The sequence below is a fragment of the Micropterus salmoides genome, unplaced genomic scaffold (assembly GCF_014851395.1).
Source record: "Micropterus salmoides isolate LMB-PRFRI ecotype aquatic unplaced genomic scaffold, ASM1485139v1 Ms_hic_scaffold_9, whole genome shotgun sequence".
Lineage (NCBI taxonomy): Eukaryota > Metazoa > Chordata > Actinopteri > Centrarchiformes > Centrarchidae > Micropterus > Micropterus salmoides.
Window position 1 is genome coordinate 10,636,166 of NW_024044681.1, and position 20,736 is coordinate 10,656,901.

General features: G+C 38.7%; 1 protein-coding gene across 1 annotated transcript in view; it reads left to right on the plus strand.

The window, feature by feature from the left end:
• klf5l (Kruppel-like factor 5 like) overlaps nt 1–14,568 on the plus strand; it is a 28,183-nt gene extending 13,615 nt beyond the window's left edge. Inside the window, exons 3-4 of the mRNA XM_038709134.1 lie at nt 1,211–1,270; nt 11,086–14,568. Coding sequence (XP_038565062.1) covers nt 1,211–1,270; nt 11,086–11,264 — 239 coding nt within the window. The 3' untranslated portion in view covers nt 11,265–14,568. The remainder of the gene's footprint in view (nt 1–1,210; nt 1,271–11,085) is intronic.
• Nucleotides 14,569–20,736: the final 6,168 nt, after the last annotated feature.

Here is a 20,736-nt window from a genome sequence, read left to right on the forward strand (position 1 = left end):
AAACCACCCAAGATAAAAGTGAAGATGCCAAAGTTCACAGCAGCATTACTTTGGTTTTTGCATACCACACAGATTTATGCTTTGCCCTAGCGCACAAAGTTATAATTATAAATAATCAGTTTCATCTTTGGCCTTGTTTGAGTGACTTTTCAGTGTGCAGCCGATGAGGTTTCTGATGTAACCTGAAAGCCACCCATGCTGGATGAAGTGAGCACAGCATGTATCACTGATCCTGTGTAGAACGCTTTAGGCAACATAAAAAAAACAGCATGAAATCCAGTATCTGCTCATCCACAAACAGAGTAAATATTGAAGTACTACTACTGTACAGTATACTTAAATATTTAACACAAGACTCACACACACACACACAGTCAGCAGCCTGAGCCCTGCAAGATGTCCTGGGCCATAAGTGGCTTGTTATACAAATAGCTTATGAAAACAAGTATCAACAAGTTGGTTCAAATTGCTTTCTACCAATGTCACTGATGTGTAAATATGCTCAGCTCCCAAAGCTAAAGCACAAATGCAAATCTGGCAGTAATACACTGCCTCTCTCTTACACACACATCAACACAGGAAAAACAGAAACCAGATTGCTAGCATACTTGATAATACACTGCAAAAACATTGATCTCAATAAGTATTTTAGTTTCATGTTCAGGTTTTGTTTAATGCAAGAAAGGGACATCTCTGTCTCTTTGAGACATCAAAGAGATTGAATGAGAATCATCATTCCTTGTTTCCTGTGTGAGGGCCGTGAAACAAGGCAGAAATTGTCACACAAGACCATGAAAACTGAGAAAATCCTTAGCCCAAGTTGCAGTTGTATGGGAAACAGGTGACACATTGTCGGATTTTTCATGTCAAAAAATAAGAATTTTAGGATTCCAAATTAGACTAATGACTTGTTAAACTGGAGATATTTTACATAAATGAATTGGGGGTGTACGAGACCAACCATTTGAAATAGTTCATTTAGCTTCCCTTGCCAAAGATCCTGGTAGGTGAATATGTGACAAGGGACAAGGCGTCCCTGTGTTTGTCCACTGGTATGCCCTTTTCACTGGGTCACAAGTGAAAAACAACTCAAGAAATGGCTCATTTTCTCCTTGCTTAACAGCTTTATGGCCAAGGTAAACTTTGCATCAGGTGAGCACATTTTCGGTCTCAGCCTGGCTCATGATTTCTCTCTGTAATTTCTTTTCAGGCTGCACTAAAGTTTACACAAAGAGCTCTCATCTGAAGGCACACCAAAGGACGCACACAGGTAAGAGAACAGGTCTCTGTGGGTTTAACTTGGAATAGATGCTGACATGACAGGAACTAAATATTGGTGTTTCTTTGCCACTATAAATAATGGCACATTTCTATCCATTAACTTTCTGATGAGTAAATTTGAGTGGTTCGTTCCAACTACCTTTATTTTTCAACTTGAAATCGGCTCCCTCGGGTGCAACGCAACCTGATGACACTTATAAAAGAAAATTATAAAACAAGACAAGCAGAAGGGTGTGTGCTCCACCGAGTTACAGGATGGCGACATTGATGAGGATTTAGAAGAAGCATGTGTTCAGTCTTGCACAAATTAACACGTGCGTGCTCACCACTGTAACCTTTTAGCTCCAAGTTCAGTTGGCTCAGCTTATTTATTTATACATTGCATACTTTGTCCTATTGCCAGTTTCGACACACCCATGAACTATAATAGAGATGAACACAATGAAAATGAGAAACAACATAGAAGCAACATTAGTTTGCTCAAGAGTTTTTTGTTTTTTCTTTGCCGTGTTTATACATGCTCGTACCTGTCCTCCGAGCTTCCCCAGAGAGACAGAACAAAGAAGGGAGGGAGGAGGGGAGGATGAAGGAAGAGGTGAAAAAAAGAGGGAAGACACACAGTTAAATGAAGACCAAACCAGTTACTCCTGCTTTTCAGTCCCTTTTTGGAGGATGGAGGATGAGGAAGGTGGGGGAGTTGCAGAATGGGGGAAGGCTGGTTTCGATGTGTTTCCCATCTGTAACGTGAAACCTGTGGATTCCCAGCAGCCTCAGCACTGGATTTTAGAGATTTACTCATGCGATAAAAGCTGTAGAGCTCCTCCAGTGTGAAAATAGTGCCGTAGAGAAAGAGTGAACATGTGAATGAATGTGCAAATAGCAACCGATTTCTTTCTAGTCATAAATAGATAAGATTACACTTTATGGATCCCAGTGAGGAAGTAGGGTTTGAGTCCGTGTGTAAAAGGCATATGGATTCATGTATGTTTTTTCTGGAGGTTTGCATGTTTTAGTCAACCAGCACATAAAGATGCTTCTGCGTTATTACCATGGTCATCTAGGTTTCAATAATAATCTTTAGTTAAAATACAATGAAAACATCACAGTATTGTATACAGTACATTGTCCCGTAGCCTATATAACATGGTCAGATTGACACTCACCGTCACCGTCTCCCTTTTGCAAAGCTAGCAAAGATGGACAAACAAGTTGACATCACTTTGTCTTTGGGGTAGACTATTAATGCACAGCTATACAATTAGTTGGTTACCTAGAGGAGGTTTATTGCTGGGCTACAATGCAAAGTGGTCATTGAATGTGTTTTCCTGACCCACCGATTGGAAAGCACAGCCATTAGGCACACAATCACCCCACTGCTGCTAATTAGAAGTAACTTCCTCTTGAAGACAGCTGTGAATTAGCTGTCTCTTCTGCTCGCTGTGTTCACTGTATAAATAATCGCACCATGTTTAGGCGATTGCAAAACTAAAACATGTAGTGTGTTCTGGGCTTGTATGAAAAGTAAACTGCCTGGTTTACTCATTCTGGTCAGTGAATCTCACAGGCTTCACAGGCGATCTGGCAAAACCAGGCTTGCCTGTTCTTGCTTTGCATTCAGTTGAAGATGACTCATGAGTTGAGCATGTAATGAAAACTGAGCTGACTGTACTAAACTGTCGGAAACGTTTCAGGCAAATCAAGCAAAATTAACAAAACCCTGACCAGAGTGTGGACATGCCATAGAGTTATACGAAGCCCATTCTCTCATTGTCTGTAACAAATCCTGCACAAATACGGTGATTGAGATGGATATTCATCCCCCATCACTGTTACTTTAAACCGGTTCACCTCCTATCTCTCAAACAGACAGCTCAATGTTAAGGATAATTCTGTATCCTCTTAACTTTGGAGTACCTCAAGGCTCTGTCTTAGATCCCCTTTATAATTTGTATTTATGTGCTTCCTCCAGGACAACTTTTTGTAAAACTTTTTTTCCCACCACACAGATAACAAACTTCTTAATGTATCTGTGAACGTCTGACTTGAAGACTTGACTCTGTCTGGCTAATAATCAAATTTTAGATGTCCAATAACTTTCACCAACTCTATAAGATAAACAGTCTTGTTCAGCTCACTGAGCTCATTTTTTTTATGAATTTGATAACCTGACCTAACCTTACATTAAAAATCTAGTTTTTTAAATGTACCTTTTGAAAACTGCTCAGTCCTTTTTGCATCAGCTTTAACTCATTTCAAAATGTGGATGTTTTCTGTTTTCATTCTCTGACTGTAAAAAGTTATTCATGCTTTATCTTTTCCAGAACTGATTAATGCAAGCCTCTGTTTGCCTACTTGAGTGGTGAAGCCTATTCACACCTTTTAACTCATACAGAAGGCTTCCAGTCTGCTCTCCCTAGCACAAATATAAGGGATAACAGATAATCCACATTATAGCCTCTCTACATTAGCTTTCAGTTTATTTAAAAAATTTACTTTTATTATCGTTCCTGACGTACTGTACATTCGTAACACAGATGTGACGGTGATCAATGGACTTAGTAGAGAAACAGAGAGAATTTTTATCCCTCATGTGCGTTTCAATTAACTGGAAGTTCTGACTGTCTTTTTGTTCTTAAAGCAATAGTATCAGGAAGTTGTGAGGGTGCTTGTGCGTGTGTGTGTCAGCATGATGATATGATAAAATATTCTATGAAATGTTGGTTTACTTTTCTTAATGTTCTTCGCCAAAAAAATCAAGTCACACTGACTGTAGGCCTCATGTTTAGCCAACGTAGTAGGTGATTAGCTCCTGTTGTAGATACGTAAGTTCAGAATTGCTTATCTTGGATAGGGTAAGATGACACAGTGGCTCATCAACTGTCTCCTCACAACATAAAGGATTTGAAAACTCCAGTTTTGAGTATCTCCAGGTTGCTGCATTTTCCTCCCACAGGTCAAAGACACGCATCCCACACATTGCATGCTGAATCATGCTGCTCATGCTGCATGAGAGTCCGGTAAAGAGCTTTATGTGTAAAGAGCGTTAAACTAAACTCACGCAACTTTTAAATATGACTATGATGAATTGGTAGTTTTGGGTCATTCTGCTGGGAATCTGTTGTTGGTCTACATTGCTTAACAAACAGTGGTAGAAATATATTCACTTAAGTACTGTACTTGCATTCAATTTTGAGGTACTTTTACTTTGCTTGAGTAATTTAATTATGCTGCTTTGTACTTTTACTTCACTACATTTCAGAGAGAAAAATGTACTTTTTACTGCACTACACACATCTTCAGTTACAAAAAAAATTTTACATAGAAAACAAATAGAGAGTTTATAAAATTTGATGCAGTGCTTTACTCTTAAACTAACCAGTAGTGTATAAACAAAAGACAAATAGATAAATTACAACATTAGGTAATACTATCCAATACAACTCTGTATCACTAATGATATACCACTCTGAATGTTTTAGATTCTGTCTCTCACAGAAGTGCACCTATGATAAAAAAAATTACAGACCTCTACATGCTTTGTAAGTAGGAAAACCTGCAGCGTATCAAATACTTGTTCTCCCCACTGTACTTGTAATGGAGTATTTTTCGACGGTAGTATTTATACCTTAACTTAAGTAAGGGATCTGAATAACTCCTCCACCACTATATCTATCAGGCCAGACCACATACAGGTTGCGAATTACCAGCTTCCAATGGTCCTCAATGGGAACAGCAGCCATTGCCATAGGGTCTTTGATCAAGGCGTGGACCATCTGAAATGTGCATGTTGTTGGAGTGCATCACTATCTGTGGTCATTGACAGCTCTGCGATCATAGCAATCTGCCCATCCCACTGTTACGGGGGGGGGGTACCCATGACCATGGCCTCGGCAGCCTTTTGAGCACATTGCACATTGACTTTTGTAATTATGTTAATGTGTGTGTGTGTGTGTGTGTGTGTGTACATGTGTACATGTGTACGTGTGTGTCAAGAGTAGTAGTGCTATCAGCCTGATTAGGGAACCCTCCAGCCCTCTTTACAAACACTAACTGAGCTGATAAAACGAAGAGGTCGACAAAGAGTTTATGGGCGTCCTGGAAAGCCTGAAAGTGTTTGTTCTTTGACTCAGTAAAACCTGGCACAGATGGTTTTAAAATGTGTTTGTTGTACTCCTGATGTATTATATTGGACTGTGTAGTCATTAAAGAGTAATAGTAGAAGTAGTTGAAGAAATAAGATTGCACAAGGTTCTTTAATTTAATGTTAGACACATTCAAAGTAAGACCATCAGCTAAATGCCCTTATTTGAAATGTAAATTGACTTTAGATTAAATGTGACATGACCTGTTAAAGATGGTCGTTACGTATGCACAAAAACAACTTTCAACAGGTGTTTCTTTAAGTAAAGCAAGTGTTGGTCAGAGTATGTGCACCATCCGAGTTGAATTTTAATAAATAGTACCTTAACTAAAAATTAAGTAAATATTAAAAAGTGATGAACATATCATTCTCCTTCGTTTCATTTAAAACTTTTTGGAGTGAATCCTCTTTATACAGACTTTATTTTAATCTAATGTTGTCTATATTCTAAACGGCAAACAGTGATCAGAGGAGAAGGTATTAAGTTTTAATGCAGTGGATTCAGTGCGGCAGAGAGACTTGAAGCCTCCTATAGAATAAATATATATGTTCCTTATAAAGTACACATCAGCCTGTAACAAAGGCTTTTTTGTCCGACTGTGTGATTGATGGCTGTAGCTGTTATACTGTTTGTACATTTCTGAGTGTGTGTTTTCTTGTGTTTGTGTGCGAGAGACTGTGTTTGTCCATTGTGGTTTACGATGTATTCATACATGCACTTATTAGTGTACGTGTGTGTTTGAGACGGAGAGATAATAGTTTGGCCGTTTCTAATCAGCCACCTGATCAAACAGACAGTGTACAAATGCCTCCAAAGTCTTTTATTTAGTTTAAAATGCGACATCCACGTTTGCAGCGAGAGCAGCCCAGTGAACTGAGAAATCATCCATATGTGTTAGTTAAGATTTCCATAAGATTATTACATCAGTACGTTTATAGTTATATTTTTTATTAAAAATTTGGTTTTACTAGAAAAAAACTATGTTGGCTTTTTAACACTGGTTACTTTTGGTTACTTTTGCAAAATGTTTGCCACCTTGTTTTTCCCCTTTATGTCAAAACACAAGACCAGTATTTTCAAATTCATCTTTGCTTTATGAGGATTCAAACTATGTTGGAATCTAACCATGAGAGAACATGAGTGATGCTACAGTCAGAAATCCTATCACTCCAGAGGTAATAAGTTGACCAACAGGTAAATCTCCCCAAAACCTGAGAGCAATGGGTTTAGACTAAAATAAACTGAAAACATGTATGGCTGGTTGTCACGTGACCTTTTAGCAGCTTGTTTAGGAATATATACTAGTCAAGTGTGTTTGTTCTGTGTGTGTGTGTGTGTGTGTGTTGTATTTCACCGTCCTTGGGGATAATAGTCTAAGAGAGGCGTCTGTGCTTTTGACCCCGACAGCGCAGCTATAGAGAAAAACCAAACACACCTGCAGCTTGAGAGCCTCGACCCTTTTATACATTTGCACTCCACCTCTACACACACATCAAGAGCAGTTAACTCTAGAAACAGGATATTGTCCTGATAGGCGGCTGGAGTGCTTCTGAGCCTCTGATGTGGGATTTAGGTACTTGTTGGATTAAAGAAGAATTGTATGGTTTAAAGGTGTGTGTGTGTGTGTGTGGGGGGGATATTTGTTTCTCAAAAATGTGTTTAAAAGCTATTATTATGTGTCTACTTATAAAAAAGCAAAACCTATTTTTACTCATAAGCATTTGTGAAATATAATTTTAAACTTCTGGCCATCCCACAATCAGTTGTTAAATGTTAAATGGACCACTCAGGGTGGTTTTAGAAACTCTCAAAAACACACTAACGAAGCTTTTCTGTTTGTCCCTATTTTTTTGCTCTTCCTGTCACCTGAACCCTGTGCTCTTTGGACCCCCTTGTTCCACTAATAGCTGTCACTAACTGATTGATGGTCAATAGCAGAAGCTATCTAATCAGCACTAACGGGGCCCACATTGGTAATGAGCACTCGATGACCCAAACGTCACACTCCCTCGCCGCTGGCTGATAGAAGAGTTTCCTTCATGATTTTCAGCACAGGACACAACTTAGAAAGTACTTTTTGTGGCATTAAACATATACGGGGTAACATGACAAATGAAGTTAAGACTCAAAACACAATAATATGTTTCTTGAAATAGATAGGGGACATTGCGTCAACATGATAAAACATAAATTTTAGTCCTTGTTGGGGGGGTGGGGGGCAGTACAGAAAAACACAAACTCGATCCTTTTATATCCTGAACTTTTTTCCTTTGGCTCTGGAAAGTACCAAACCACAGTTTGAGGAATCTGGCTTCGGCAGAATTTTATTGTTGTGTTATCTCCTTTTAAGTTTGGTTTGGGCTCATGCCTTGCATTGATTGTCAGACATTAATTTCTACCTCGACTATGAAGGATGACATTTTTTACCTATTGTGTGCATACTAGCCTATTCAACAGAGCTATTTTTCTTTGTTGATGATTAGCTCACTGTTTGGAAATAGCACGTTGTGGCACAGCAGAGAAATGTCAATGTTTGGGTGGGGAAGGATAAGTGTCATGTTAGATTTGTTTGACACATTATTCTTCAGTGCTTCATTTAAGAAGTTCTCTCTTTTCCTACTATAACATTCAGAACTACCATATAATTACTAAGCAGTAGGATATGCTTTATTTCCTAGATGTTCAATATTATGGGTACAGTAAGCAAGTGGAAGAGTTAGATTGTGTTATCATTATTTACAAAACAAAATCATTTAGTTAAAGAAGGACTGTTGACATCAAAGCAAAGCTCAATAGCTCAAATTTCCCCTTCGCTAAGCCACGCTCCGAATACGCAAGCTGGCCAATCACAGCGCAGTATAGAGCTCGCTCTGACTGAGCTCCAACACTAATGGCGGTGCTTCATTGACTCGTATGCATAAGACGTAGTTTTCTAGCTTTTGTTTCCAACTTTTTTCAAGATATGGTCAAATGCTGTTCCTGCAGCACGTGTAATCATTACACTGTATCCCACCTTTCGCCCGATGTAAGCTGGGATTGGCTCCAGCCCCCCGCGACCCTGTACGCAGGATAAGCGGTTGATGATGGATGGATGGACTACCAGGAGAGGTTGAAAGGACAAGTATGATTTATTCCTTTTCCAAAACCTAAAACAAATCCAGAAAAATGTAGGCTGGATTGTTCCTAATGTAAGGTTAGCTAATACAGTGGAAAATAATGTCTTTTTTGCCCCCCAAGGGAGCGTTTTCCTTGGAATGTCACGTCATGTGAAAACTGAATTGCCAGGGGATGCAGTGGTTCACATTACACTGTCATCGGTAGGCTTTAGCTTTTTTTTTTTTTTTTTTCTTCATTCAGTTTGACAGCCTGAATATAACCTTCAATGCAAACAAAGGAGACAGAAAGGTGGTCGTAACTAAGGGGGGCGTGGCTTCACAAAGGGTCAACTGGGTTCATTTTAAAAGGTACCATGTGTAATGATTTTCTAATTGCAGCAATGACACAGTTCAAGATTATATATTTATTGAAAAAAATAATTGTTTTGAATGTTCTACCTCAGATTAGTGAAGTGATCCACTGTTTGGCATCAAGTGTTTGACCATAAAGAAGAGTTTAAACCACAATTAACCATCAGGTTTCTTCAACTTTTACTCAGGAGCAAAAATCAGTCTTTAAACTCGAAAGAAATAACAATTGATACTTATCGTGATAATTATCGAAATACATACAACATTTTTGGCCATATTTTCCAGCCCTAGTTAGACACGCTTAAAAAAATAACTTGCAATGTCCTCAAAAATGTATAGTGAACTTCCAAACTTGCCTCATCTCGTAAATAAGTGGTTTCAATGTGGTTAACCGGATGACACCTTTCAGTCGGTCTACTTCTTGGTCAGTCTCATCAGTTATTAAAAAAAGCAAACTACTAATGAACAGCAGGGCAAGAATATACAAAAATCCAACCAGAGACTCTGAGAGCCGGTCAAAGTAACACTGCTATCTTATATATATCTTAAAGTTTAAGCTTGCTTATCCCAGTTTTAGCAAGACCATAGTTGGAAGAAAACAGCTACATCAAAACCACATATCAACACCATTTGGAATGGTTTTTTTTGTACAGTTTGTGTTGTCATTAGTACTTAAGATTTATTAACAAAGTGAGCTGTAACACACACACAGTGCTTACTGCTGCAACATACTGGTGTTGCAATAGTGCATTTTTAAAATTCTGCAACAGTTTGTGAATGAAGCAACCACATCCTCTGTTAATTCAAGTAAAGACATGAAAATGACTTGAAATTAGACTTCCACAACTACTCCATAATGTCTGTCTTTCTCCCACTTTGTCTCTTGAGGAAAATCACGCCATAAATGTTGTAGGTATTCAACGAGTAAAACAACAACATGGCATCTTGTTACATATTTGTGTGTGCAAAGTATGTGTGTATGTGCGTGTCACCTGACACAATAATTGAGCCCATTGTTTTGAACCTTTAGCCAATGCGATTTCATCGCAGTGTTTACAGAAGGGAGCCGTGAAAACCACAAGTATACTCTCCCGCCCACACAGCTAACTGCCATTTAAAAATGTCTAAATACTGATTACGCTCCATTTAGAAATACAGCCACACACAGGTTCACATTGACACACTTTCTCACTCACACTTTCAGGTTTTGCCGTATTAATTATTATTATTCACACGTTGGTTTTGTTTTAAGTTAAAAGAAACATTTTTCTCACCATTGGCATCAGTGAGAACTGGGGAGGTGACACCGTGATTAAAATGTTAAGTGATGTGGACTTAATTACTCAAATTAAACCCAGGATATGAAACAAAAAAAACTTTCCGTCAACAATATGGTTTGTAGTAGTTTGTGCAGTTGTGACTGGGTGGAAAACCACACGAGAGGACTTTCTGTGTGCCTGGTTTAGGAAATCAGTTACTTACTGAAAAGCATTGCACTTAACTATGTTGCTGGTAAATTGAATTAAAAAGACATATGACAAGTAAACAAAGAGAGGTTGTTTCTTGCATTAACAAGGTTCTCAAATCATAGTGCTTTTAAAATGGCACCTGCTTGACTGTGTTACCATGAAAGATATACAAAAGGAAAATAAAGTTTGCACATTGTTTACTGGGATGAATTATCTGAAATATTTATATTATCCATCTCAGGCAACTTTAAGTCTTTGGAAACTGATTTTCTTGGCACATCTATATAAACAGAATCCAATCACTAACTGGAAGGAAGGAAGTCAATCTTAGAGGAAAAGCTGTTTTATTATATAATACTTATTTTTAATTTGTAGTTAATCAGCTAGAGCTTTTTTTTTTTCAAATTACTCTTACTTTAGTTTCTGGTCCAAATCCAATCAGTACCTGTGAAAATTTGAATGGATAAATGATTAGGAAACACTCTCTCCTTGCCTTAAAACTATTTTTGAGGTGTCCTTGTAGAAGCCACTTTGCTTGGCTTTTCTGTGACCAGCAGCAGAACACAGTGGCAGAGAATGAGCCTGTCTGAATTAATCAGGGCGCAGCTGGAAATAAACATTTTACTAAACAGATTTTAAATACAAAAAGATATAATAGTTTTTCAATTTAGAGAAAATGTTCTGTATATTGCGAATGCTTACGTCCTGTCTGCCTCTCTGTTGCAGGTGAGAAGCCGTACCGTTGTACATGGGAGAGCTGTGACTGGCGTTTCGCCCGATCGGATGAGCTTACCAGACACTACCGGAAACACACCGGAGCCAAACCCTTCAAATGCATCGCATGCAGCCGCTGCTTCTCACGCTCCGACCACCTGGCCCTGCACATGAAACGTCACCAGAATTAACACAGACATACCTGTATAAACAAACACACACATTCTCACACACAGATGGAGCAGTATACATTAGTGACAGCCATCTGAACCTAACAGCATTAAAGGAATCATGCACAGATACAGATACAGAGTCATCCCTGTCCGCCCGTGGTTACTCTGGTGCTTCTTGCTAACATTGGTTGACTGATAGTAGGCATCTAGCAGTATCCGAAGTATAACTGACCTTTAATGATAAACCTAATAATGATAAATTACCAGCACGGACACTCAAACATACACAGGTAGTGATGTATGCAGGTAGGAGGGTTCACGTCTTTGTTGCTAGACCTGCTGGTTGTTCAGGGTTTCTGCTCTCTTTACACTTTATGATCTGGTGAAACTCCATCCACAGGCCAACAGGGAAAGAGGTTGATAAAAGGAATTGTAATCAAAAGATGAATGAATGTCGAGAGCGAGATTTTAAATAATCTGAAGATTAGCATATTTGTTGAAGACATTTCAGGTGAATTGGTCTTGTATTAATGAGCTGCTCTGTTATGAGCTATCAGTAGTTCCAGCTCTGTAACATGCAAAGTGTCTTGCTGTATAGCTTTAGAGCGACTCCAGGTTGTTGTTTTCTCCTTTCTGAGATAATAGTTGTCGTCTACTATCAGTCAACACGATGTTTACTCAAGTCTTAACACCGGAGCTAATAATCTGCCAGGGACTCAGAGATGATTTTGGTCTCTGTTCTCGTCACTGAACAGATGAGACATGTCGATTTAAATCATGAACTGGGCTCATATAAACACACAATACACACACATGCATTACTTATACATTACAGAACTGTGGTGTCAGGCTTCTACGAAGCATTTGGGACTCCTTGTGATTACATCTTGGAAACACTTCCTTCTTCTGTAAACAACATGAACTATTTTGTTTTCCTACAAAACTGCTGCCAATTTCATCATGATCATCACTGTCACCATCTTATTTTTTATCATTTTGAGGTATGAACCTTCAAAGGAGATGTGGAAACCCATTTCCCTCCGTCCTGCCTTTGTAAATACTTTTTTGTATATGTGTGCGTATGTGTATCTGAGAATACAACGAATGTATTGAGATTTATACTTGACTTTTTTTTTGTTTTTTTACATCAAATGTTAATGTGCGCTTCTTTGCGATATAATCTCCCTTTAAGGGCCTGAAAAAAATGAGTAAACAAATAATCAACAGACACAATCAGAGAACTCTCCATGGAAAAGTTAATAATCGGCTTGTTATGCTTGTTTCAGCACAGGTACTACCTGTCGAGCTCAGAGAGCAGAGCGATTTGCCAATGTTTGTATCCATGACATTACCCGTTTCCACAGTGACCAAGCTCCTTTGACGACAGTTTGCCGTTTGCTTGCAGTTTCTATTCAGCGCTGTTTATTATCCCCTGCTTTTTTTCCCTCCTGTATTTGTTCAACTCAAAAAAGACAGAGCTGGGTGGATAAACCAGTTATGTAATCCTTCCTGATTGTTTTAATGTACAGTGCCTGATTGCAGAGTCTGCCCTGTTAACTGGATGAATGGCAGGTTACCTGACTTGTCTTGATAACATGACATTAACTGTCAGTTGTGGCTTCGGCGTTCTTTTGTGGTTTTGAATAAGTCTTGTCTTCCAGCATGGCACGGCCACACATTTTTTGAGCTGAATCAATGAAGTTTAAGCCACACCCAAACCTAATCTCACTTTATTTTTAGATTTCTCTGCAGACTGTATAAGACAAGATTTGTTGTCCCAGTGACACATATCAACTGTGGCCAAAGTTGTAATATTTTAGTAGCTCAAATAGATTTTAAGAGCAAAAAATGTTTCATCATTAGGGCTGCAGCTAACAATGGTTTTAGTAGTCGAGTATTCTGCAGATTATTTCATTGATTCATCAAGTAATTGTATAAGAAGTACTTTTGCTTGACGGCGCAAAAAAGTTGTTGTTTTCTTTTAGCTTGAAATAATCCCATACTTTGGACACTTTCTCTCTCTTCCTCCACTTTGCAAACAGCGCCATCATAATCACGTCATGTTCACTTAATCACAGCGATAGTGCAACAGTAATAAATGTCGGTGCGAAACAGTGCGCTGTATAGTCATGTGGATTAAACGAAGCATCGATGCAAAGAATTTGTGTAGATGAATTTTAGTAATCGAATTATTCAAATAACTCGATAAGTCGTTTCAGCCCTAAACGTCATGAAGCAGCTCTTTTCGAACTGGCCTGTAACTCATTTTCAAATTCAGTCATTAACCTTTTGGCATGCTGCTTCCCCACAAGGGGGAGCTGTTCGGTCATTGTCAGACCAGTTCCACACCTGCCGCCCCAACCTGCGCCACCTATAGGGAAGGACTGTAACAACAGCAGCACTTTAGACCTGAAAAATGAATTGATAATGCCCCCTACAGGCAAAGAAAGTACTAGCTAATGCAAACGCCACAGATTTACAGCAACAGATTTAACAACAGATTCTTAAGTGTCACCTCTCTAGAGTCGGTCTACCAAACGATGGAACTTGTTAATACAATTACCTTACTTACCTGTGGATGACGTGGCTCAGCAGGTCAACATGTGCCTTTCTGATGTGCTGCTGCTGTTACTTTTCTTGCCTGTAGGTGGCACAGGATGGGCTGGCACTGCCACTCTGCAGCTGGATGACACTGACCGGGTTGTTTACAAGCAGATTCTTAGATTTGGTCATTTCTTTAAGTGTAAGAGGATGGTGGTGCCAGAACATTTAAACTGTCACAGGAATGTTGTTAAGTCATTTGGATTGATTTTATTGTCATTGCATCCTGACCCTGTTTGTACAGGGCTTAGGCTGTAGGCTCCACCCACTTGGTACTCCATGGAAGTTAAAAGAAGCGTGAAGCATTGATTGACCCAGGTCTGTCCAACATGTGTTCTATTAGGGGAAAAATATCCTGTTATTTCAACACTATGATATGTTTTATTTTTTAAGTTTCTTCCCAAGGAAACAAGTTCTCCTGTCTCTCTCAAGGAGGGAGCTCTGACCACCCACTGTGTACATATCTGTAGTTTTAACACAAGACTTTGTAAATATTTGTTTGGTTTTATTTCCTATTATAATATTAATTGTTTTCTTTTTTTAACTAATGGGATTTTAGATCGGTTGTATGTGAATGCTTGTTTAATTTAGTTTTGATACTTAATGTGTGTAAGAGAATTTCTGAGTTCATGTACAAATTGATAAGAACAACACTGGTGTATTTTTTGTTTTCTGTTTGTGCAAGAGGCTGCAATGAAATAAAAGGATTCATAAAATAATAGTGGAATGTTTCTTTAGTCTTTGAGCAGGTTTTTTCACCTCAGCTTTGGATACTCTAAGATTAAAAAAAAAACATTGTGGGAAAGTAAAGCATAAGAGAAAATTCTAACTATATAACCATTTGATATAAATGGTATGTTCCTTGTGTCTCTGACTGAACCTGAACCTTCTGTTTTGTTTTGTTTTAAATATGTGAATCATCTCACTGAACTGAAGGTACACCATATTATTTTGACGTCCCAAAGCTTTGAACAATGATCAAGCTGGTTATTAGTGACTTTGGTTTGGAGGCAGACCAAATCAAATCAGTGATGATCAATTTTCTTATATAGCACACTTAAAACAACCAAGGTGCTTTACAGGTAAAGAAATTCAACAATAAAACTTATAAAGTAAATTAGCTGATTAGAGTGTGGCACCAGGTGTCTTCAATATTGAACCATTTCACAATATTGTAATTTTCAGAGATACTGAATTTGGGATTTTCATTAGTTGTCAGTTTTAATCATCAAAATTAAAAGGACTGAACACTTGAAATATGTCAGTCTGTGTGGGATGAATGTATACATTATACAAGTTTCACTTTTTGAATGGAATTACAGAAATAAATCAACTTTTTGATGATATTCTAATTATATGACCAGCACCTGTACAGGATATGATGTTAAAATCGCCAGGGATAATAACTGTCTTAACTCGAGGAAATGCCAGAGAAAAGAGATGTGTTTTTAACAGTGACTTAAAGCGTTCCAGAGTTGGGGCAGTTCAGATATGGACTGGCAGGTTGTTCTACAGATTAGGGGCAGCTATACCAAAGGCCTGATCGCCTCTGGTTTTGAGCCTGCTTCTGGGTACATCAGGAGGAAGAGATTGGCAGATCTTAGCACTCAAGCTGGAGTATGATTATCATTAATCATCCATCTTAGCGTTAATCTTCCAAAGATTTTCTTGTGGTGTGATGTGATTTTTGCATGACGCTGATAGCATCCTGTCTGTGAAGAGATAATAGATTGGGTGAAATATTAAAAAGAGGTTAGAGAGAGAGAGGAAATCATTTCCCTGCATCGACCGCTCTGCGGTTGGAGATGGTTGGAGATAACTGACTGTCTTTGTGGACAAGTGAAAGGTGACCCACAAGCTCTTCCAGGGCTGTGTGACACAAAACATACTGGTTTGACGGTGTGCGTGTGGAGGGATTCAACAGTTAAGCAAGAAGAATGATTCGGAATATAAAGTTATAGAGACAGAGAGGGTGGAGTCCGCCAATGCATTTTGCTGGCAGGGAAAGTAATCATTATGTTTGTGCCAAGATGCTTTCGGCAGAGAAGCCTCAGAGATTTGCCTCATCATCTGGGACAACGCCCTTAATGTTAACACGTAATGTACTGTGTGTGCATGTGTACGCATGCAGAGTACTTTACGTGTTAACATTAATACACAACATGAATTACCAAAAAAATATGTATTTGATGTGAATACCTGTGAATCTACTCAGTACAGCTCGTGCAGCTGAATGTATTCTGCTGTGATCTTTATTATTTTTCATGTTTATAAATGTGCATTAGGAACATCTTTGCTTTAGTTCCATCTCTCTCTTTTCCCATACTGTTTAACCTCCTCAACCCTGGTAAACCCAGTGATCAGTCCATTATTAGAAATAGGTTACATGTTGTGCCACCAAGCAATCCCACAGAACCTTCATATCAAATTCTACCCAAGAGCCCAGGTTTCCCAGGTGTGACTGTGAGGAAAATGTGTTTAAAATGATGCAGAAGACATCCTATTTCAATGTTATGGTACTGCCATCATAACATGGTGTTACATTTTTTAGTATGTGTCAGTTATAGTGTTATTTTAATGGTGGAACATGGAGATACTGATTATATATTTAAATATATTTCACATAAATACATACAATGATAACATATTATATAATGTGACTGTAACTGTTCGATGGATCGCCATTAAATGTTTTGTACATGTATTGATGGTTCTCAGAGAATGAATCCCACTGACTTTGGTGATACTCTTACTCTTCGTCTAGTGCCACCAGTGGGCCAGACTTTTCACTCATCCAGTGAAATATTGCAACAGCTACTAGATGGATTAGGAACCATAAATGTCTGCACTACATTTTGTGCCATACTAATGATTTGGTTGATTCCCTGACTTTGGTGCCACAGTGAGGCTGACATTTGGAGTGAAAAGTCTCCATAATTTATTGGATGGATTGCCATGAAATTCTATACAGACAGTGAACTCTCACTTTTAAAGTAAGTAAAATATAGAACACAGTGTTTTGCATATTTGCTGCCTGTTCTGATGTTCCCAGATGTGAACAGGCAATATGTGAGTTGGCAACAGCAGCGCTACAGGCTGTTCCCTACAGGTATCCAGATGACTCACCTGTTTATCTCCATTCAGTTGCTTTTCCATTTGCTGTTCAGGAACATTTTCTTTGGCCTCAGTCTCCTGAACGTTCACTTTGGGGCCAGGTGAAGCTGGCTGCTTAGCTCACAGCTCATTCCACCGTCATAGCAGTAAAACTCCTGTTAAAACTTGTCCGACTGATTCTACAGCACCGCCTGCACTCCTATCTGAAGAGTTAAATACCCCTCTAGGGAACAGGCATTGAAGAACATAGAGATTTTAGAGATGATTGTGTGATATGAGCGTCAAAATAAACACACAGCTGTTGCCTGAATCTTTTAGAGCTGTTAATATCCGTTTTGGAATTCGTGACTCTGCAGGGTAAAATGTAGTCCTCTGATAGCACTTACTACATACTGTGTAGATATTCCATCTGGTGATTGCTACTGTACATATGCATATATATATTTAGGTAACTTTGGCTGTGACGTTCTAATAAATTATCAATCTGATCAATGTGTGACATGCAGCAAGGGCACCTGTAGCTCCAAACACCAGACCAGCATGAATCAAAGAGATGTGGTTTTCTTTTGAGATTCAACATAATGTTTTTCTGATGCCATGGATGTTTCTTTAAGCCACATGGAGACAAGGGGAGGATCTGCACTATGCCAGATCATACCGCCTCTCTGGACTGTTTGAGTTTGTACAGATTTGTCATTATTAACGTCAACCTCATCGTCCTGTTAATTTAGTTGCATCTGTTAAGAAAGACAACTTACTCTGTTACTATCTTCATTATTTTTTATTATTATTACAATAACTCTACCCCACTTTAACCTGAGCAGAGGTCTAATCGGCCGGAATAAGTGCAAACACCTGCGCAGGTGAACAAGGGCTTGTGTGTGTGTACAATGTATAAACCCAACAAATGTTAAAAATTAAGTCGAATTGAGGATCTCTCCGTTTCATCAGATATATAATGACATGCAGGAGGCGGTTGCAAGGTTGAAAATATATTTATCATAGTAACTCTAGTGGGAGGAAAATGTTAACATAGATAACTTCTTGTCTTGTCAGTTTCACCTAAACATGACTGAGGAAGGAAATTCATGTATGATGTACAGTTATCAACGACTTGTCTCAACAAAAGCCAGACAATCACTTGACATATTTGAGATTAAATTCCTAGAATTGCTTTATCAGACAGCTGCAAAAAAAAAATCTTTCTCTTTGTAATTTTATTTTCAGTTGCTCAAAGGCGTGTTGACAACTTTAAAACTAACAGTAGAAAGAACTGACAACAAAATCTCACAATTGTGTCTCTCACAGTGCATTCAAGGTGAGGTGATCCTTTTGATTACAAAAAAAAACACGTGAACCGCTTCAACATCTTTTTTTGTTTCCAATGTGGCTGGACCGGTATCATTGCGTACAGGCTTTGTTTTAACCGGTTGCATTTATGACAAAGTGTTGCAGACAAAAGCTGCTTGCACATGGTACTGTGCCCACATTACGTTTGAGAAGATGAAAAAGGGAAACCAGCCAAAATACTTTACCTATCCCTGGCTTACTCTAACCCTAACTCTCTGTCAAAACAACCCACAGATTGCAACTGTGTCTGTCACTAAGACATGCAGGGATCAGGCTCCATGGTTTGGCAAAGAGTTGCTTGGACAAACCCTACCAGACCTACAAAGTATATATTGTACTATGATTTCAAAGTGGTTGTATTGCACAGGCAGCACCAAAGTGTATACAAGTAACTCTGTCTGTCTGTCAAAACAACCACGCAATCGTTCATGTTCACAGAAGCGTAGGCTGCACGGCCTCCAAGAAACCCTATCATCCACAATCGCAGCTTTTTGCAAGTTAACTGACCTGTTAACAGATGGCTTATCAACATATGTCTTGGGATAGGGGAGATGCATATCTCTACAAAAACGCAACTTCCTTTTATGAAATGGTTTGTCTTCTGTTCTCTTAGACTGTAGTTTTTTGCCCGGTTTGGAGATAACCAAGGTAGAAAATGAAATAATATTGAGTATAATCCTGGAGAGAATGAGGTGACTTGTCTGTAACATGATGAAATACAAGTGTTATAATAGGGCAGTGCCTTTTTAAAAGGATTTTAAATACAATAACTTGCATAATTGAAGGGGAAAGTACACTTAAAATATCAAAAAATTAGAAAATGATTTCATTAATTCAGAAAAACAGAGCATGGATGCATTAACCCTTTGTGCTGGGATAGCAAAATTGCTCTCCTTCTTCTCAGTGTCAAAACATGGTCACTTCTGAACACAGACATGATACTAATACTCTTAAGCTGATGATACACGGGGCAACTTCTTGAGCAATGTTGCTGGGCAATCTTGCTAGCGGCAAGTCCGACTATGTTTTGAATTTTCATTGCCATTACCACTGACAACAACGTTGCCCTGCACGATTGCTCTAAAAGTTGCTCTGCGTATCATCAGATTTAGATTTAGAGTGACTTTTTTAGAGTGATTTCAATATTTCTGTTTATTGAAGATAAACATTCGTATGTTTGGAAATAAATGGTAAATGCAGAACAAAGACACTTCTTGTAAGTAGCTACAAAACATTACTAAAAATCACACATCTGGAAGTTTTTGTCACTATCATAAATAATCCACTGTTAGTTATCTACCCCCACAAGCATTCACTGCTAACAGCCTATTCAGCATGATTTTTCATGGTCCAAATCCTACATACGTAGTTTACGTTACATCAGACACCGGAGCTTAAAGGCCTGTTTCACTGTTCTGAAACAGTGATGTTCAAACTGTGTCGAAGCTTGTTTCAAACACCAAAAGTAAAGTTTGATTTCACAGAGCCCGTGGGTGGTTTGAAACTGATCTGAACCAGTTGTTAGAAAGTTCGCTGAGTCACACACAGATTGCGGGTTGTGGAGAGTTGTCATCAGCAATTGCACCAAGCACAGTTAGTGTTATAAACCAATATTTGGTGGCTGATAGCCGATATAAAACGTGTAACTAGCTATATCTTTCCAGTTACACAGCGTGTCCGTGAGCATTTCACTGTCTTGTGAAACCAGTCCTGCTCTTAAACTGCACACAGACATCTGAAGAGCAAATGACTCAGCTTGCTCGCCGACCATTGATTCTCTGTGTGGGAGGCAAAACCATTTTTTCTTTTTCAACATTCATTCAGAAATTGTCCCTGTTTGTATTACCAACTGCCTTACCAACATGTCACAGCACCGCCTGGGAAGGGAACACACAAACTATTCAATAATTATTCTTCGGTACCTTTTACCTTTGTCAATTTACCTTTGAGGTTGTGGCAGGTCTTGTTCCCTGTATATGTGTAGCATTTTAACATAAAAAATCACATAAATTTAGGAGACAAAGAGGTACAAAAGTGTGACCCCTGTCAAAATGATGCAGCGAACTGATACATGATGGTGATCTGACGTTGTCGTGCGGGTTGCCAAATTACAAAACAGCAAAGTTGTATACTTTATTGCATTTATGTGGTGTGTGTCTGTCTCGGTCTCCATCTGATCCAACGACTGACGCTGTGTGTGTTAATGATTGGCCTGATCATGACAGTGTGAAGCCAATAAACCCATTTAGAGCAAACGGCAAAGACAGAAAGTTTCACTCAGAGCCAACACACACACACACACACACACACACACACAATAAGAATATTTGAATTTATGACTTTGTTCATGCACTTTATTCTGTTTTATTAACCTAGTTTGATCTCAGTTAAAGGATCCCGTGTAAACCTAGATAGTTTCCTCTTT